Below are 22,031 nucleotides of genomic sequence, written 5' to 3' on the forward strand. Positions count from 1 at the left end.
GAGGTGCATTCTCTTGCTCAAAGTCCCCTGTAAGTTAAAAAAAGGAAGGGGGGGATCAAATCTTTTTTTAAAGGGCTCTAGTACGGAGCCATGAGTGCAGTGCATCATGAAAAAAGGAAAAGTTGCCCCATTCTCCCTGCTGTCCTAATTCTAGTCCATCCTGTCATCTGAGATGAGACTACAACAGTCCGGAGATCAGAACTAATAACTTGCCCAAAGTCACATATGCCCAAAAATGACATCACTGGGAATAAAACATGTATATACTGCCTCCCAAACTGTTGCTTTCCACTGACTCTGCCAGTCCTGTGAGGTAGTCCGTGTTCTCATTTTGCGTGTACTACTGGCAACAGGGATACTTATCGCTAGCAAGAGAAAACATAAGGGCTGTCCTTAGCCACTGCAAGATTCACAGCAGCTAGTATGCTCCAAAGACATTTTTTCTACCTGTTGCAAAAGAAAGAATAAAGGATACGAAAAGAGAATGTACCCAGTTTTGTGGACCAGTGAACACCTAGTGAAGGGTAGCACAGAAGAAATGATGGGAAGGCACCCACACGATCACTGTTTTTAAAGCAACGGCTTGTATTGCTGTGTATTCTTCAAATGAATAACAGAAGAGGAACTGCTTGCACACGTGTATATTCTTAGGTTCTGACTGCATTATCTTATGAATTCTAATGTAGTGTCATTACACAAACAATTAAGCAAATACCTCTAGCAAGCGCACTGCTAATGCATACAAATTAAATAGAGAGATACATAGACAGATTGGCTGATTGATTTGCAGACTTTCAGTCCCATCCAAAGACATACTTTGGAGGGAGGTGATGGGGAAGAGAGAAAGACACACAACCAGCATTACTAATGATATTTGGTTAAAAATTGCTATAATCCATTTTCTGATGAAGTGGTTCAGATGCATTTTACCCAACCCAAAATACGTAAGACAGAGATAAAAACATTCTTTAATAATAATGTACTTCTGATGAGACAGAATATAGAAAATTACACTCTTGGTAAATTCATCAGCGAGAAGCAATCAGTGGAACACTGGAGGTCACCTTTAGCATGCCCTCACTCTGCTTTCACAAATAATCACCTGAAATGTACGGCTGGAGGCTGACTTTTTCATCTAAATCAAACGTGAAACACTCATTGCCCCTTTATGTCACACCAGGTTCGTTTTAAACTTGGTGAACGTGTTCACCCAATGCACAGACATTTAGAAAGTCCAGCTGAAGCAACAACTCTGGGGCCATTTTTTCAGAGGCAAAAAGCACCAGTGCTGAAATACGCACATACAAATGCCCCTTTTACAATGGAAAGAACAGAGGCATTAAGATATTTACATACTCCTATCCCAGGGCTCTGAGAATTTACAACACTTTTATGACACTTTCCCTCCTCATCAGAGCAGAGACAATGGATTAGAAAAGCAAGAGTGGACAGGAGGCCACTCTTCAGAAAAGCAAGTTGAAATTAAAAAGCGCAGGTAGAATTCCCTTATTTGAAGAGTCTCACCTTTGTCGCCAGAGCCTCGGCACTCTCTCGACAAGTCTTCTCTATTTCAAGATGGTTCTGCATAAAATTGACTTCCTCTATAACCATGTGAGAAACTAGGAATGAGGGGAAAAAAGTCTCAGCATTCAGAGATTAGTCAGCGATTCCAGAAGCCCACACATTGTGTCCCATGACTCAGAATACTTCAGTTCTTTAGCTCGCCAGACCTTCAGCTAGCACGGAGGGAGAAAAAAACAGTCTTGAAGATGCTGCCCTGGTTCAGTCTTAGCTAATATTTCGACATGGAGGGGAAAAAAAGAACCCAATGAAGAGCCTTCACTGCTGGTGCACACATTTTTAAGAAAGCTAGTCAGGCTGCTCAAAGTGTCTTTTTTCTATGTAGCTGGACACAGAGCCACAGACACGTCCACTGACTCAAGATGATCTCTCTTAAATAAAAAGTGGCAAATGTGATTTCCTTTTCTTAGCGGGACAGAACGCATGGATCTAAGAAGGAAAGTTAGCTAGTGAGAAATTTTTAAAATTAAATCTTAACTTGATCTCCTTAACCGGAATAACAATGTGGCAGTGTAGCTCAGGTCAGCATGCAACAGCCTTCTTCATGAGTGACAACGTAGTTACTGTGATTTTAATAAACCCCGGGGCAGAAAAGCATAGCAACGACAGTTATGTTCTCTATGACGATGAAGGCAGATGCTTCTTGCATCACAGACTGTCAGGAAGATTGGACGAAAAATACAATTTTACTGGACATTTTACCAATGCTTGAAAAATAGTAATTTTCAGGTTCTTTTAGTAGCTGGTTTATACAAATTGAGATTCAAAGGTACAAAGTAATTTAGAACCTGAATTATACTTCGAAGATCAAGTGAGAGAAAAGTGCCAATTCCTTTCACCCACATTTCTAGTTAAAAGAAAATGCTCAGAATCTTAAAACTTCACTGTAGACGTGTATACTTATTGACATTTGTTTGGCTTCAAAAAGAAAAATGAAGTACACCCAAATGTGAAACCCAACAAAGTTAGGCAAAAAGCACTGGGCTCACGTAGCACAAAGAGAGATTACTTTTGCTTCATTTAAGCTTAATTAACCTGCAATTATGATTAAACTCAGGGGAAAAAAATTTCTCTCCAAATTAAATACAAAAATGTATTACTTCCTAAGTCTGTCCAAAGTTCTTATTATGTTAATATTCAAATTCATAAAGCAGCACTAAATGGCCAGAAACATCTCTAACCTTGACATTTTTTCAGGGGTAATAATAATCTGCAGCAAATGCAGGCCAACCAAAAACCACTTAACTAATTAGTAGTTGCAGTCACCGAGAAAAACATGAATCAACACTGTTATTACAAGTGGCACATTTGAGTGGCATCTAATTATGACTTGATGAGCACGATACTTGCATTATCAACATTACTACTGCATCCCATCAGGGCCTAAAAGCTGCTGATGGCATTGACTTCGAGAAACTCCCACTCAATGGTACTGCAGCACCCAACAATCGGCTTGGCAGGGGCCCCCCTCACTAAATGACACGTTAAGCGTAATTACTGGTAGACATTGTAAATAAACAGGATTGGAAGTGAAAATTGTACCAAGTGCATAAGACACAATCTGACACATTGGAAGTGGCAGCCTTAATTGAGAGTTTCTTTGACTGCTCAAGATCATTTCAACTGCATTTCTCAGAGGACAGTGATTATAACTGTGGAGACAGACGGCATAATGGTATCAGCACTGCTGACAGAGCAGTGAATTAAATTGTATCTGCTGTTGTGTGAAAGCCTTGATGAGAGGTACAGATGCCTTAGTGGTCTTATCATTATAACACAATGGTCATGTTGTCATCAACCTTTCTGGCTCCAATTGAAAAGAAATGATTGTGTGTTGAGGCTCTGCCCCCCCCTTTCCACACCACCCTCCTCTCCTCTTCTATCTCTTGTTCTGAATAGAACCAATTTTCAGAGAGCTATGAAATCACGCAATAGGTCCTAAAATGCAGCTGCTTGGCATACAAACGGGTCCCCATTAAACTGGAATCACACACAATATGTGTTTATGCCAAAAGAACAAATAGAAGCTGAACACAGGCCAAGTTTATTCACACACACAAAGCCCATGTAGCTCTTCATCAATATAATTGCCTTTTATATTGTAGTTTAAATAATAGGCTCTATTATTTCCTTAAAATCCTAATATTCTTGGCATTTTATCACTATGTTTACAAGGTAGGTTCTTCAAAAATGTGAAGGAAAGAGAAAAGAAACCTATACAATTTTTACAACATCAAATATTACTTTGAATTTTTCGCCTTAACTACTTGACTTCTTCTGCCACAATCTGGTATTTCCACCATCATAACAAAAACATAAACACTCTGCATGTTTCATAGGAATTTGACTTTTTATTCAGTAACATTCTTGCTCAAGGAAGAGTAAGAAAAAAAAATCATTCCACATAGCAAGGTTTAGGCCCAGCAAAAAGAAACACACACACACACACACACACACACACACACACACACACTTATTTTCTGAACATTTTGTAAAAAGCTGCCCTGTAATTTAACTTGATAAAACTTACACAGGCAGCACTAGCCCACATTTTTCTCCAATTCTCATGCAGCAGGCCCCATCAGATACATTTTTTTTTAATCTCTTCCTCCAAGATGGAACAGTAGAAATCAAAAGCTGCACGCTGACTTCTAGTTTAAAAAAATTAACCCAATGCTAAACAGGGAGCAAAGAAACCTACCTATCGACTTTCTAGATTTAAAAGAACATGTTTCAGAGGGCATTTATAGCTTTAAAAAGCACGACCCCATTTCTAAAACCACAAGTCAGGTTACATGACACAAAACATAAATTTTTGTAATATATAATTTTACATGCATCTTTCAAAGGATAAAAGTTTTTTAGAAAAAAAACCTTTAATTTATTCATTTAGTGATTGGCCCTATGGTGCTGAATTCAGCCTTATCTCGTCATATCCACAGACCATGAGTGACCACTACACCTAAAATATCTGTAATTTGGATGGCATGGAGGTTTAAAAAAGAAGAAAGATGAATCCTAGTCTTTCAGAAATACATACTGAAATATTCTTATTTATTTATGATGAAATTATCATTAAATGACATGATGACTGGAATTCATTTCCAAATAATCTGAGGTCGGTGAGAACGGATGTGTGGACAGAGATGAAAGTGGACTGGCCACGAGCGGTAACTGTTGAAGCTGTATGATGGATACATGGTGGTTCATTGCATTATTTTCTCCATTTCGTATAAGCTTGATATTTTCCGTACTAAGAGTTGTTTTTAATGACTCTGACAACTCAGAAGTATGACCTAAAAGCACATCAGTGATTGCTTCCACCAGTCTAGTTGAATCAGCAAAGTTTGTTTTTCCTCTTCATGACCCCAAACACTCTTCCATACCTGCCATCATACAATGGAGGGCAACTGGGCTTTTCTCTTTTTTCACTTGTTGTTGTTGTTGTTGTTGTTGTTGATTAACTGCGAGTATTACAGCAGAGATTTTGCTTTACTCACACCTGACTCTCATGCACCTGGCAAACTGCTAGGTATGAACTAGGTAGTCACGTCTGTGTTTGAATGACTGGAAAAATCTATCAGGCCTACAATCATCTGTGAACAGCCCTTTACGAGAATGCTCTTTCTAGAACAGAACTGCTTAGGACACAACCCCCATCCCCCACTATTGGGCCAAATGTGTGTCTAGCCTCTGCTAAACCCTTTCCATGTGTTCTGTGGTGAATCCTCACGACACTCTTAACAGGTAGGTGTCATCACAGCAATTTTCCATTTGAGAACATCGAAGTCCAAAAAGGTCAAGTAACATATATCCCAAAATACAGCTCTAACTGGTAAAGCCCAGCCAAACCAATTTCTAGGTGATATCAATCTTCTAGGTTTCTGTCTATCTTGTATTCGACTGTGACACCACCCATGGGACTGCCCTGAGCAAAAACTCCTCTCCATCCAGCCAACTCTCAGCAACGCCCAGAGGCAGGACGTCTCTGAAACACACGTGGTGGACATACCATACGTTCTCCCGCAACATCAGATCACGTGAAAGGTTTTCACACAGTGTGAACGCAGTGATGAGCTGGCAGGTGTGCAGGAAAACAGGTGTGTCCTAACCCACAGCAAAGGCTCTCACGTTCTGGCTGAAGGAGGTGAAAGGCCTTTAGTTACTCCTCTATCTCTCACACGAATCTGTCTTCCTAGGGAACATGGCTTTGTTCTGTAGTGGTGCTCTTTGTGCAGGAAGACAGAAGAAAGGCTCAGGAAGAGCTGGCAGAGGGCGGAGAATGGCAGGGAACATGGACAAAACCAGATAAGAAGAGCACGATCAGCTAGGTGAGTAGAGCCCTCTGGCCTAATGGAGCTCTTCCTAAGCCTCATTCCACGGCTCTTCCCTCACTCTGAGATCTGGGCTTGGTAGGTCAACATGACAGGCGGCAGATTACAACTTAGCAACCCGAAGATACCTTCCCCCAGAGCTGTTAAGTGTCAAGACCAGGGTCTGAAAACTACCTCGTGAACGGACTCGTGGACTCTCCACACTGAAGGGCACTCAAGCTCTGGATGGGACAGTAAATGAGACGGTAGTAGCAGCAGCTAACGTTTATTAAGCACTTAAACTATAATGCCAGGCACTGTGGTCAGCACTTTTTACATGAATTATCTCATTTATTCCTTGAACAGTCCTATGAGGCAGGTCATTTATCCCAATTTTACTAATGCAGAAATTGCTCAGGACTACGTGGACTCACATTAAATGGTGCTTTTTACCAGGGGTAACCACGGCATTCCCTTCCAAATCTGAAATTCTGCTCTCTCTGTTCAAAAGCTGCCAACCATTTACCCCAGACACAATGTTTTAACAAATATTTCAAGTTTTCGTTGTCCCCATTTTCAGTTCTTTTGAGATGGAGTCAAGAGTTGGCATTCTGTTCTCCGGCCGTCCAAACTTTAAATTAAATAAGCAAACTTAGAAAAGTCAAAAATTCAATGCATACAATAATAAAGTTCGTTGTACTAACCCTTCAATCGATTCTTTCCGGCTCTGAATTGCTCGTAAGGAAAAATGTGAATTTTTAAAGCTATCAAAGATATCTAGAGGAAGAGACAAAGGGAAAAAGGAAGTGGGAGAGGAAAGTAGTTTACATGTTGCTCTAAAGGTACGTTGATTTGGGGGGAAGCTCTTTCCATTTCTGCCTAACACGAGAGGCAAAAGGCCTACAACCTGCCCAACCAAAGCATCTTATGTTAAATCCAACCATAAGAATGTGAACTGTCCCTACTACACGCAGCATGCCAATCCACTATCAATAATTAATTTGATAACATGAATTGGTAACAATGTCAATGGTGTAACTCTTTCAGTGTGACTCGGTGTCAGCAAAAGCGTAAGAACATCCCATTAATCCCGCCTTAGTGAACAAGAAAGTCCTATACAATTGCAAATCATACATTCACAAATAAGAGATATTTCTGTCATAGCATACTGGCCTCCAAAGAAAAGTAACATCAACAATATTCCCCTGAGATTTTGTTACAGCCAGACACTTGAAATAAACTGGCTATTCAAATGAACTATAACGCTCCATTCTCATGGCTGTTTAGCCTTCAACAAGAATAAAATGTTTTGCTGTATAGTTACCAAGTCAACGTTTAAGATATAATCAAACAGCCTAATACAGCATCTGCAGAAAGATGGAGAAAGACCCTGCTTCCAAAGGGGAGGGCCACCTTTTCCTGCAAAGGTCTGGTCCTTTTCCCATGACCTATTTCCTTCTGATCCTTCTGGGTGTGATCAGATACATTCTATCTTAGGGGATAAGGTAATGACAGATTTGCATGACATAAAACATACCAAAATTTAGAAGATTATTACAGCTTTTGTGGGAATACAACATTCCTTGGTGAGAGGGCCATTTCAAACATTCAGACTCTTAAAAATGTGTAAGTTCTGTGACCTGGAATTCCTTTTCTATAAATTAATGTAAGAAACATATCAGACCACTGAAAAGATGTATAAGAATACTTGACATGGCATTACTTATAATATCTAAAACTCAGAAATAATCCATCTATCACTGAAAGAATGTTTAAATAAATTAGGGTACTATCGCATATATCATGAATACTAAAATGAATATACGTCTCTACTGACATGCAAAGATGACCATAATGTACCGCTTACTGAGAAAAGCAGGCTGCAAAACTCAATGCAAAGCACAACTTTATTTTTTGTTGACCTATAAACTGCCCACAGATAAAAGACCAAAGAAAGACTATAAAATACTAACATTGCCTTTTCTCAAAGAGTCAAGATAACAAGTAATTTTTGTTCTCCTTTAACTGTTCTGCATAGTAAAATTTTTCTATAACAAGTGGAAACTGTCTTTTATAACAACATACTCATGAAACAATAATGCTCATTCCATTTGTTTGAAAATCACAGTAATGCCAGGACATTTTTTTTGGACAAATGGGAACACAATCCTTGCTTTCTTGGATGCCCAATGCAGCAGCAACTAAACATAGGGGACGTGTCTACCCACATAATTCCCAGACACAGTTATGTGTGTTATAATCATTCCAATGAAAAGCTTACATACTTTTCTGAAATTCCTCCAGTTTTTTAACAGCTTCATCTCGTTCTTGCCTGATTTTGTCACACTGGAAGGAGAAAACACAGAAATGTTAAATTTGTATCACAAGTTTGGGAAGCAAGAAAGAGCAAACGTATCAACAGTAACAATTTTATGAAAAGAAAACAAAAGTTAAAAACCTTTAAAAAGCATTAATGATCACGTGGTACTTATACTACTCAGCCAGCATGGTCTTTTTTTTTTTTTTAGATTTTATTCATTTATTCGACAGAGAGAGAGAGAGCACAAGCAGGCAGAGTGGCAGGCAGAGGAAGAGGGAGAAGCAGGCTCCCCACCAAGGAGAGAGCCTGACATGGGGCTCAATTCCAGGACCTCAGGATCATGACCTGAGCCGAAGGCAGATACTTAACCAACTGAGCCACCCAGGTGCCCCCTCAGCATGGTCTTTGTACCATCTGTATCTGGGCACTTGTCTTGGACCTTCTAAGATAATGAGTCATCTTACTGCTCATTATCTCCTCAGGAACAGACCAATTTAACACCCTTGAGTTCAAATTACTCTTTCTTTAAGTGAATATATGTGCCTCTTTTAAAGTAGGTATTTTGCTAATACAGTGAACACCCCATGCATCTGCAAGTCAGATTCCCTGAAACTGGGTAGGGACAAACTCTCCAGAACTATCCAGAACACTGGTGCACAGCCGGAAGTGACCCCTACTTGAAGACAAACTGCGGCCGTGCACCCCTTGAGATCTTCAGTTAAGGAAAAAATATCCTCATATCCTTAGAATTCCAAATAGAAGGTACCAAATTAAAATGAGAAAAGATAAAATATTCTACAATAAGCATATTATCATTTACAGAAACTAATTTTTAGTTTTAAAAGGTGGGAGGACTCACTGAAAACACTAGGAGGAGGTTAAGACCATAAAGGCAAAAATAACTATTAAGGCATGAAGACCTTTCAGGGTATCAGATATAGAAACAAGTATCCATTATTTTAATTGGCCCTCAACGTATTAATGAATTTTATAAACACCTCATGTTCATTATGAGGACTGATTCAGCTTACTGTGAATTTCACAAAACAGGTTAAGTATATCACATTTTAGAAAGATTTTTATCAAAAATGTCTAAAACTTGAAAAAGTGATTTTTCACTATTAAGAGCAATAATTAAAATCTGAATTTTCTTGGAATACTATAATACTGCACCAAGAAGGTCATGTGAATAAAACACAACTTTATTTTAAGATTTTACTTATTTGAAAGAGAGAGTGAGAGAGCGAGAAAACACTAACAGGGGAGAGGGGCAGAGGGCAGGGGGGTGAAGCAGGCTCCCTGAAGGGCAAAGAGACCGATGCGGGACTCGATCCCAGGACCCTGGAATCATGACCTGAGCCAAAGGCAGCTGCTTAACCAACTGAGCCACGCAGGCACTCCAGTAAAGCACAACTTTAAATTATATTTTAATCCTACTGTGCCAGATAAATATATTGGGATTTCATGCCTTTGGATATTTTTTATTTCAAATTTCAATGGTTAAAAAATTACGATGCCACTGATAATGTGGAAAACCCAAATTACGACAGTGAGATAGTCTCATCTAATAGACTGGCAAAAACTGAAAAAGTTTGCTTTGGGAGTTGAAAACTCACATACGGCTCCTGGGAATGTCAATAGATGTAACTAGTTTGGAAATAAACTATCCAAATTGAAAATGCAAGTAACCTATGACTCAGCAATTCCACTTCTTTGTTTTTTGTTTTTTTTTTTTAGTTTTATTTTTAAGTAATCTCTGTCCCCAGGGTGGGGCTCAAACTCACCATCCCCCGAGATCAAGGGTCACATGCTCTTCTGTGAGCCAGCAGGGCACCCCTGCAATTCCACCTCTAGATTCTATTACTGGAATCTCTGGTAATGTGTATGAGATGATCTGTACATACACGTTCAGCATTTATAATAACAATAAATCGTGGTATATTCATATAACACACTAGAGAACAGTGAATGAGTGAACGTAAGCTCTATGTGTCAACGTATACCTCAAAAGCTGTAACAGTGAATAAAGGAGTTGGAGAATCCATGTCAATATTTACCTTAAGCAAATAAAATCACTTTATAGACTTAGATTGTAAATGTATATTTCATGATACATATGGCATATATAAAAATATAAAAACACAAAATAGAAGGATACATACAAAAATTATCATGGTAATCTCTTAAAATATAGGGAAGGGGAAAGGGGCCCAGGGCTGGGTGACACAGAGGATCTTCAATTTTATCTGTAGCATTTTTTTAAGTTAAAAAAAAAATAACAGTTAATTCTTTTTTTAAAAGATTTTATTTATTTATTTGAGAGAGAGAGAGGGAGGGAGGGAGCACACAAGAGCAAGGGGAGGGGCAAATGGAGGGGGAGAGAGAGAGAATCTCAAGTAGACTCCCTGCTGAGCACAGAGCCCGACAGGGGCTTGATCTCACAATCCTGACATCACAACCTGAGCCAAAACCAAGAGTCAGATGCTTAACTGACGAAGCCACGCAGGCGCCCCAGAATAACAGTTAATTCTGTGCTTTTCTGTGCTTTTAAAATATTTTTTTAATTAAAAAAAATTAAGTCAACAGTTCGGTCTCCCCCCTTTGATGTCTCAAGAACTGAAACTTGAAAAAGCCTATCTCCATTCATTTGGGTAAACCCATTCCGCCAAGAGTACAAGTAACAAGTGCTAATGTTAAATTAGCAAAGCTGTTCACCAAATCCTCACTGAGGTCCTCCACAGGAGGGGTCAGGCTGGACCATTTCCTTAAGGAGAACACATGTTCTTTTATTAAGGTTTTCTTGAGGAATCTCTCCTCTGTAAAAAAGTGATGCTGTCTAATACAGTTTCTAGTTCCAACTTAACAGATAAACTGCATTTATTGATTTTTGGTGTTTAAAATTCTAAACACTAGAGTTCTGGATTCTCGAATAAGCTTTCTGAGATCCCTCCCCCCACCAGACGGTGTAACACTTAATTTTCTGAGACCACTGGCCAGCTGTTTCAGGAATGTTCTTGTTTTCTAGAATGTGGTTTGTTTATGTGGTACTTCCCCAACACCCTGCCAGCCTGCACACCCACCTCCAACAATGCACAGTGTAGTCTAAAGCACAAAAAAACCCAATTTCTGACTAGACTCACATTCCTGAGTTATGATCGCCAAATGAAATATATCTGGTGTTTTAATTTCAAATTAACTTCTCGTTTCTTCATCTGGCATTTCTGAAGGTATAAGACACCCTGTAAAAAACTGTCTCCCTAAGATCTGGTGCTTGGGAGCGTTGCCCCTGACTTAATACCACTTGGATTCTTCTATATGCCTCTCAAAGCTCCACCTGAAGGAACCAGAGGTTAATTTAATTCATACTTAAATCAAAAGCCAGAGTTTTCACTGACACTTTGCATGACAAGAGCATTAAACAGGATGGCACTCTACCTACTCAGACTTGAAAAAGCCCACCGACTGACATCACACAGGAACCACCCATGCAGCTCCCCCTTACTGGTTGTGAACGACACATGGCAATTTTAGGGAGGCTTATACCAGGTTCCAAGAAGGAAAGCTTTATCCCCGAGCTCTCTGTTCCTAAGGCCCAGGTAGACGGGCTCTAGTTAATAAGAGGTCTCAACATCGCAGTCCTATTCCCTCATGCCAGTAGCCAGTCTCCATCACCCAGCCGTATGTTTTTACAGGAACCCTACATACATCACCAGAGAATTCAGAAGCTGTCACCCAACCCCAGCTGTATTCTATCAGGGGTCTTCATGTTGCTTTGCTTTCTATTTTCTGCAACCACATTATGATAAAACTGGCAGCCACAGAATTTACCATCTGCTATGGATACTGAAAGGGGTGTGTGTTGGGGGGGGGGGATCTACGCATACGGCAAACGCAGCTGACGTACTCCCAACCAGAGCTGAACAAAATATGAAGGACGTACCCGTTCACTAAGCAGAAACCCAGACATCTGCTTATTTCATCATTTTAGGTGAACCCAGCAAAGTATCTTGCAACCTTTCTCTCATTCTACCAACAGAGGGAAGGAGGCAAGGACGCTGGGCCTCTACAGGAGAATGTTACGTCTCTGTGCCCTGCAGAAGCCCCTCACCCACCCTACCCCCTTCCTCTACCCTGCCCACGCAGCTGCGGCATTTGTAGAAACTGCTTCTTTTTGTAAGAGAATTGCTCATGAAGACTGCAATAGCAACAGATGTGAGGGCCCACATCACTGAATTAGGATGCCCAGCGACTCTCTGGAGAGCCTGCGGCGGGGTGAGGTCTCTTCTAGAGTCTACAGTGGCTTTTTACGGAGCGGTGGATGGACCAGACTTTGGCCTTGCCGGTTTCGAGTATTAGAGGCCCTGGTCTTAACATGAGAAGCCCTGGCCACGTTCCATATTTGTTCTTTGAGCCTCACCCAGGCAGATACCTGGCTTCCGAAACCCAACTACCATTTCAAAGCACTGGCAGGGTGAGATTTGCAGAGGAGTCTTCGGTGTGAGCTGGCAATGCTTCCCTCCCCCACCACGGGCAGCTCCCTTCCTTCTCCCTCACACATCAACTACTGTTCATATAAAAATGTCTGCTTCACGGGCTCAGCAGACAGACAGAGAAGTTGCAGATACTAAGACTCCTTTATATGCTGCTGGGTGTATAGTTCATGCAAGGAAATCCCCAATATGCTGAATTGTGTCTGGCCTCCACTAACATGAACATTCATTTGACCTCCGTGGAGCACAACGCAGCGGAGGGCTGCCAGCCTATACAAAGGACAGTTTGGGGCCCAAGAAGTGCATACATGCGTCGCACACACACACCATCAACAAAGCAGACACTGTACACGAGGCAAGGACCTTTGTTGAATGAATCTACTGTAATCACCAAATGCCTCGATTTCCTTCCTCTGAGCCCTGAACAACCTATTAATACAGCGCCCACACATGCCAGGCTCTGTGTTAAGCACGGGGGGGGGGGCAGTCCAGGGGCTACCTTACAGACAGCGTGCTCTCATTAACACTTACAATCCACCAAGAAGGATCAACAACGAAGCAAGCAATTTATAAGAACACTTTCTCTAAGTGGGGAAATGCGACACTACAGGGACACGTCGCAGAGGCTCTAACACCAGAGCCGAAGAGGGCTCAGCCCGTCCCCGTTTCTACTTCTTTTTCTTGAAGTTCACTCCCTTTGTGTCCAGTTACAACATTTAAAAATGTAAACATGCACAGCATCAGAACTGTGCATAGTTACCTATTTTAGGATCTTTGGTGATGCATTTAGAGGACCATCAACATCACTTTAAATAATACTGGACAATCCTAGTGTTCCACCTTTGGAAGTTCGGCTAGAACTTAACTGTGCCTGTCCTTAAAGAACACAATAAAAGAAATCATTCCCACTTAGATGGAATTCCTTTCACTCTCTTTCTCTTTTGGTGGTGTTCTTTCTTCCAATTCAAAGTTCTTTCCCTCCAATTTTCAGGAGCTGCCCCCTGAAGCCGTCTTGCAGCATTCTCCAAATTCTAGGTATTGTGTGTTAGATGGAAACACATGTCATCAGAACAGAGATCCTTGCTCTTTGTTTCTGGATAGATTGCTGTTAATAAGAGACTCATTTTCACTTTCAAACTGCTAAGTAATTACTTTTTCTCTGGCACAACCACTTGCCACTCTGTTCTAAAGAAACTGCATGTATGTGGATGTATTATGCATGAACAGTTAGCATAATGGATGCATATCTTGCTCTTTAAAGTGGCTTCTTTACTGATTTTTTTTAAATAAAATACTTTGGGACCTTCACCTCTGAAATTGATACAAGAGAAAGAAATTCTAACAATAGACAACCGGAGCCAAGATGCAAACAGTATCATATATCTTGCTTCTTGAAACATAAGTCTTGGAAAGTGTCTGCCTCATTCCCTTTCATTCATTGTTCCTGGCAAGCTGACAGACCCGCCTGATGCAGTTACAGCAGCTCATCCAAACGACTTCTAATCAGCCACTTAAACATGTATTCATTTCAAAACTCAATCTCAAGACATAACATTAAATATAAATACTTACTGTTTAAAGGCAGATATTCTTCTATTATACACATTTCCTTCTTTTTACGCACACTCCACACACACCCCCGCCACCCTGAGAAATGTGAAAGCTATTCCATTAAAAGCTCAGTGAGGCCCTGCCCCCCCCATATAGGAAAAAGCCCCAAACAATTATGACAAAGATCCTGAATGAGTCATAAGGAGAATGCCCTTCAATTGTAGGAGCACGACTAACATCTGAATATGGGGACTGCTTCACGAGCAAACAATCACATTTTATTTGGTTGATTCCAAAACATATAGTCTTCTATTTTTCCATACCTCAAAAAATAGATGTAGACATCTTGCTGACTTCAATGTGATAGGCTTTCCAACCTTTCTTAACTTTTTAACATACTGCTGATAATGTCATTTAGAAACTAGGCAAAAAAATAATAGAAAGTAGCACCCTTTCCATAATCTCCACTTATCCTGAATTAAAAAAAAAAAAACACCTGAACTTTTTACATTATAATCCAACTCCATATGACTTACTTGTACCCTATATACTATTTTGATAATAATTTTGGTTGATAAAAGGTGTTTAAGTACATAAGAAATACAAAGATGTTTTATTATAAAGAAGTAAACAATTCTGCTGAAGAAAAAGTTGGAGAAGACTTTAAAGAAAAAAAATAAGGGACATTTAATCCAAGCATTAAGAGCTAATAAGAGTTTGTCACATAGTCTGGGGCAGAATCCTTATCTTTTTGTCCGTTCCCATCCCACCCCCAAACTCCAGACATTCACTTACAACAGTATAATTTATCATTTGTCCACGTGCCTGTGTCCCTCATTAGAGTGGTTTTACTCAAGAGTGGGACTTTCATATATTTTTCTTTATACTCCAGTACTCAGAAGGCATTCAACAGTCTTCCCTTCAAAAAAGCTTTCCTTATAAACTCAAATAGATTTTGATTCCATCCTCAAAGATTATGAGAAAAGCCACAAAATGATCAACATTACATTTTTCTTAAATAGGGCTAACTGCAAAGGAAAAGATCGTTGACACACTGGCCCACCCTTCCAAGTCTACTCTTCCCCTTGGCACGCCTCTGTCACAATCTGCACCCACACACACTCACACACATGATGTTTCTGACGTCAGACTGATTTGATATTTAACTTTCGGTTTTTAAGCACAAACCTACAGATGGTCAAGACAAGCGATCCAGAAAAGAACGGAGTCTGATAATTTGCTATGGAAAATTCATGAGCTAACAACAAGGAACAAAGAATAACACCAAGATGTTGGTGGAAAAGGTCAATCAGCTGCCATGAGTTTACCTCCTTCAAAAAGAACATTTGTGGTCAGAAGACCCGCATATGAAGCCCAACTCCGCGAAGCCCTGAGGTTCTGTTCTCTGTGCCTGGAGCTGACACAGGGCTGTTAGGAGCATCAGAAACATCAGGAATTTAGTTAAGTGAGTGTGTGTGACCCACAGTAGCTTCTTAATAATAAACACAGCCCCGTAAGCATCAACTCATGTCCTACCACTTGTCTCCACAAAGGAGATTCCAGAAATCCAAAGAAATCAAGCCCACTGTCCCTCCTCATTGATCAGGTTCATCATCTAGCAACAAAGACAGACGTCATGTGGACGCGAAGAAGGGAGAGATAACTTGTAAGGCATTTATTCCGGTCCCTTCCACTCGTGCAAAACTCCCCCCAGATCAGATTAACTATGGCAAAAGGACTTTCCCTTTAGAGTCCTATCCTTGACTAATTTTAAACTCTGGTTTGGGGCTACAGGGGAAGGACGGCCACGTGTATTTGTGGGTATGGACAGGGCAAAACTCACTCGGCCAGGCGCAAGAAAGTGCTTTGCCAGAGAAAATGGTGCTCTCTGTTTACCATCTCCAGAACTAAAGCTGCTTTTCCTCATTCTATGCCGTATAAAAGGCTTTTATTATATGCTTCCAACCTTTGTAACACAATCCCCCCTTTTTTTGGGAAAAAAATCTGCAAGAATAAGCCTGCTAGTCCTTTAACAGAAGATAAACAGAATGCAGTAAACTTAAAACCACTCTATTTTGTTTTATCCAACCATAGCATTCCATTCTGCATTCATTTCTTTTCTTTCCATTTCTGTTAATAGTTATTTTTAAAGAATTAGCACAGAGGAAGGTCAGTAATGCACACAGATGTTACAAAAGTATAAGGCCATACTCCATGTAGAGAAACATGCAAACAATTAATGGGCAAAAGTAATTCATAGTCTTCCTTTTTACCAAGTGCATTTTACCTATAATTCCACTTGTGTAACAGATGGCTCACTTAAAAACCTCACTGCAGAAAGGGGCTCTAGGTTAAATAACCATCAACACCACCAGCAATGGATGTTTATGGAACATCACTATTTCTAGGGCAATGTGAGGTCTATACGTAGGCAGGGATTAGAGGAGCAGAAGAGAGAAAACATCTTCTTCTCTATCCTTCCTTCTCCATCACATGAAGACACTTGTTTGCTTTCTCCCCTCTTATCTTCTGGTCAAAGAGTTCTCCTGAATTAACCCTTTCAACTCGTCTTGCTCTTCCCCTCCTAGGCCAGGACACCTACAGAAGAGACTCAACTGGTAACTTCTTGGCTCTTCCTCCTACAGCTGGAAGATGGTTGTGCATCTGGGTAAAGACGCTCAAGCTACCTGCCCGAGCATCCCCCACGGGTTCCACTCTGAAATCACGGGGCATCAGGGAACCAGGAGCTAAGCACAAACCCCCCACCTGCTGGCATCCTCAGCACATCTGTGCTTTGGGGTAGTTATTGCGCTAGAATTGGGAATCTTGTCAAACTATTTTTCTGGGAATTTCTGATCACATTAGAGACGCATGCAGCAGCCACTTTCTATCACAGAGATCTTCATCACCCCCACCTACCCACCATTCCCTAAATCACCTGATGGAAAGAAAAGAAGAAACTTAAGATTTCACAGAACATCAAAGACTTATGTGCAAATGTGCAAAGGAGCCTTAAAAATGGGTGAAAAATAATGGTCTCAAAATCCATTTTCATACGAACTAGAGTTCATACCCTTAATATCACCAACCGTGTTACAGCTATTATATGTAGCCAATTAATATGAGTGAAAAACGTATATATGATTCTTAACCCACTAAATAACCTCAAATATGCCAAAGATTTTACAAATATTCGGCTTACTGCCCATTTTCATTATAGATCTTACTCTCAAATTTTAAAGACAAGGTCTCATAATTTACAGCCATGATGACTGTCTGCTTCCATAACTACAAAGGACCTATTTTATTCATTTCCCACCATGGACATTATGTTTTGAAATATTTGGTCTACCAAACAAACTTCTAAATACAAATTCTGTTTCCATCTAAAAACAATGGACAGCTCTGCTCTCACTCTCCTACTTTTCAATTCAATTCAGCACTCCTCTTTTTTTAACTTAGACCTACCTGCTGTCCCCTCACTGACTTTACAGGAGGAAAAAAAAAGATACGTAAACAAACATTCACAAATCTTAGATGGACATGTGCAGAGACAAAAAGGTAAGTAGTTTATAAAGGTACGTAAAATTCAATGATTTCAGCTTAAGAATAAAACTTCCAGGGCCCCTGAAAACATTCTCTAGGCGTTACTATCTTTGTAGTGGGTGATTTTCAACTTCCAGTATATTTTTCATATACTTAGAGGACACGAGCCTAAAAAAAGTTTATGAAAGAAGATGGGCTAAACACCAATGCCTAACGCCAAAGAGTTCTCTCCAGAATCTACTCTATCTAAGCCCCAAAGATACATGTCTTCCCTTCAATTCCATCACTAGAATCCCAAATCTGGTTGTTAGGGGAAAAGAGTACAATACTTGGGGGCTTGAGTTGCTTGGCCTGGTGCCTTGCTGCACATTTAGCTGTGTAGTTAATCTCCCAGAGCAGCGCCCACTGTGGCATGCCTGCTATTCTTTACCATCTGGAGCCTGGAGTTGATATTAGCTTGAACCACACATGCAAGAGAAAAGAAAAAAGAAAAAAACTCTCATTCGCATTTAACTGAAATTGGTGGCAGAACAATGCACCATGCCGTCCAGGCTTTCACGCATGTAAGAAAGGAAAGAAAGGGTAAAGTACAAACCTTCTCCTTTGTTTTCTGGTTCTCTGCTCTGAGGTCTTCATATTCGCCTATGGCTAAAAGGAAAAAAAAAGAAAAAAGAAAAAGAAAAGCAACGTTATAACACCATCAAAAGTTTACTGCAGGAAAACCCCGGATCCAACTCACCTCTATTGTCTCTTTACTAGGTTGGAGGTGGGGTAAAGAAGCCACAGAAGAAGGGCGTCTGCTTTTAAGAGTAAGAAAGAAAAAGAGACCACAGCAGTTGTGAGTGCACCAAGCCAAATTTCAGATCTCCTTAGGTCAGAGAAAGACCTCGAAGCCATAAGCGACCTATGACAAATCACTTCTCTCTGGTGCTCAGCACTCAGTCCTTTGACAGGAGACAGACGGGTGCTCCCTGAAGTTCCTTCTAGCCCTGTTAGTCTGTGGTGCTGTAATCAGAGGTTTATTTTTAAAATCAGCCTCCAGAAAATAAAGACAGCTTACACATTCAGTGCAGTGTCACACATCTGCTTCATCCAAGGAGCAAAGGGTTTATAACATAACCATTCAGCTAAGAACAACTATTTTCAGGCACTGCAAGATCATGCATCAGAAGCCATGTCCAGATCCCAGCCAGATTCACTTCACTAAGTTAGAAAAATACGCGAACCATTTAGAAATATTTCCAACTATGTGAAAAAACAGCAGCTTATTATTTAAAACCCTCATTGCCAGACAAATAAAGTAGCACCCACATTCATCTTTTATCCAAAGCACCATTCTTAGACAACGTCACGGTTGAGAATATGATGTTTGCAGCATATGATGGAAAGAAAGAGCATGACCCAGCATCAGGATGGACAGAATGTGCAAGGTGGACCTCCCCCCAGACCAGCCCCTTGACTGGCACCACAGAGCCAGGCCATTATCAGATTGGATGTTTATACTTGTACTTTCCAAAAAAAATGTAATTGGGATTTATCTACAAAAAGATCAGTTAAAAAAAAAAAAAAGACAAATAGAGTTTCCTATTTCCAAGAATAACCAGATGATAGGAAAAAAAGAATCTGAAACCAGTGGCTTCAAGAACATCCCAGATAATCTGGTCATTCATTCTAGAAGTGTAGGATTCTAACCACTGGAACAGAGATAAAACCCCAAAATAAACAATTCACATGGTGAAGTATATCCTTCGTGTCCTCCAACAGTGATCTGAAGGATTCAGAATAGCTATAGTGATCGTAAGACCACAACCTTAAAATCCAACCAAATGAACAAATATTTGTGGGATTACACCACCAATGCCCTTAAGTTTTATTGGCACTCCATGACCATCTAAATTAGAGTTAATGGACAACTTTATTGAAGCCACACCCAAAAAGAATCCTTGAAAATTATCCCATAAAATAGCTGAATGTATACATGTGAAGACAGAGCCTTTTAAAAATTAATTACATTTTCAACAGAAAACGCTTGAGTGACCACAGACTGAAGTCCTGTGCAACCAGCTAGCTCCTCATCAGCCTCCACCACACAAAGCCCAATGGGCATAAACCAAATTGTCCTTGGTTATGAAAAATCAATAAAATGACCCCCTCCTTTTTTAACAGAAAGAAACAAAACTAAGAGATTCTAAAAATATATACCGATGCACTGGGTAGTCTGTGGTCATGGTCCCAAGTCTTATTACTATATCTAATATTCTTTCAAAAAATAAATAAATATTTTATTGAGAGACTTTAGTTTACTTGAAAGTTAAAAGTATCTGCAGATGAAGTTGAAAAATCAAGACTGATTTACCACTCTATTCTTGATGACCTACTTTATAGACGTACAAACAATAAAGGCTTATAAAACCATGATCTCATGTTGACATTAAGAAAATGTTTTTCTATTTAAAACATTAGATAACAGCTTTGAAGCTTTTTAAAAATACCGATACCATTCTTCCATTATATTGCCAATAGAATCCAGATGAAACACTGCAGGCTCCCAACTCTAGGGTCTTCATGAAAAGCATTAATTAAGAACCCTTCACCTATCATGCCTTAATGAAAACCACAGACAACGTGCTTTCTTGTGACTACGTGCAACTTAAAAGAATAAAGCCAGGTAAAGGGAATGGAGAGGAAAAGAATGGGGAAAGTATGGGAAGAATTCCCAGTGGGAAGGGAACACCTGGGGAATAAGGCATAAATGAAAGAAAAACACTTATTTATATTTTTATTTAAGTTAGAAAACTAAGCTCGCTGTCCTAACCAAGATTTACACATATACAGACACACACACACCCCCCATAGTGAATATACATGTAACCCCATCCTCAGCGAAACTGGCAAAAACTGAAGTGACCTATAGTATTCAGCTATTTCATTTTTGGCCATGCTAAAGGGTCACGGAGAAAGCCTTCTCTTTGTTTCAGAACTGGCTCAGAGTTTGGAAAATTTTGAAGTGAGTCATACAGCTCCAGTGCTTGGATGATACAGGCCCTCCAGCTCCTGAAGTAACCAATGCAAAAGTAAAGATGAACCGGACCAACACTCTGCCGTACGAAAGATATTCACAGCTGGGGCAGACTTCATCTCCTGGGTTCATGGGTACAGTTTATTTCAATGTACTGTAAGGTCACATCGCACAGCAATTTAAAAGTGCAGCCAAGGGACTTTGGTCTAGTTGTTTAACCTCTCTAAATCTCCAATTCCTCCTCTGGAAAATAAGAAAATTATATGTCTTTCTCACGGTGTGGTAATTAAGAGTGAGCTAACATGTAAGGTGTAAGAGTGCCTGGGTACATTACGTGTTCAATACATGTTAGCCATGCTCATTGTTACTGACACAGCAAAGTACATCAGATCTTGTGTGCATGGTAAGAGATCAGGCTGCTCCCTAACGCCCTCAGTCTCAGGCTGACTTTGGTCGCACAGGACCTGAAAGCTGGCAGAGCAGAAAATCTCTGAAATCCTACTGCTGCTACCCTCCACCAAATAAAAGGAGCAGAAAGAGGGCTAATAATCAGGTGTAGTGTGTTATAGTAAAAAAGAAAAGAAAAAAGAAAAGAAAAAAGAAAAGGAAAAGGAAAAGGAAAGGAGAAGAGAAAGAAAAGAAAAGAAAAAAGAAAAGAAAAGAAAAGAAAAGAAAAGAAAAGAAAAGAAAAGAAAAGAAAAGAAAAGAAAAGAAAAGAAAAGGCAAAGAAGAAGAAGCATGTCCGGGAGATGTACTTTTCAATCCTGGCTGCACACCAGAATCACCTGGGGAGCTTCTAAATCATACAGATGTCTGGCCCCCTTTCCACCCACCCCACCCCAAGATTCTAATTTAACTAGTCTAGGGTGGACCTTGGGCACCATATTTGTTTGAGAAGTGAACACCCCAGGTGATTCTAACGTGCGGCCGGGGAAGGGAATCACTCCATAAGAGTACAGAATGGAAGAAAAAAGGAGATGTGGAGAAAACAAGGAGAATATCAGGCAAGGCACGTGTTTCAAGAATCATGCTGGTTTTCCATTTTCCAACTCCCTAATGCCAAGAAAGGGAGCTTTCTTTCCAAGCTGCAAATCATGACCTAGCCAACCCAGAAATCAGATGAGTAGACTTAGTCGCTTCAGAAGCCTGACACTTAAAGTTCATCAACGCAGGCAAGAACACCTCTGGCTGGGGTGAGTCATGATCACGGT

The 22,031-nt window shown here is 40.2% G+C and overlaps 1 protein-coding gene across 3 annotated transcripts in view; it reads right to left on the reverse strand.

Annotated features, from left to right (window-relative positions):
- The window catches only part of SHTN1 (shootin 1), a 97,430-nt gene that overhangs the window by 63,916 nt on the left and 11,483 nt on the right, over positions 1 to 22,031 (reverse strand). For 2 of the 3 annotated variants that reach the window (XM_034663336.1, XM_034663338.1), the window contains exons 2-4: positions 18,397 to 18,449; positions 8,180 to 8,240; positions 1,525 to 1,619 (exon numbers count right to left, since the gene is read on the reverse strand). In XM_034663336.1, coding sequence (XP_034519227.1) covers positions 1,525 to 1,619; positions 8,180 to 8,240; positions 18,397 to 18,449 — 209 coding nt within the window. The remainder of the gene's footprint in view (positions 1 to 1,524; positions 1,620 to 8,179; positions 8,241 to 18,396; positions 18,450 to 22,031) is intronic. The other variant, XM_034663337.1, reaches the window with a different exon arrangement.

Source organism: Ailuropoda melanoleuca, chromosome 6 (genome assembly GCF_002007445.2).
Source record: "Ailuropoda melanoleuca isolate Jingjing chromosome 6, ASM200744v2, whole genome shotgun sequence".
NCBI classification, from domain to species: Eukaryota; Metazoa; Chordata; class Mammalia; order Carnivora; family Ursidae; genus Ailuropoda; species Ailuropoda melanoleuca.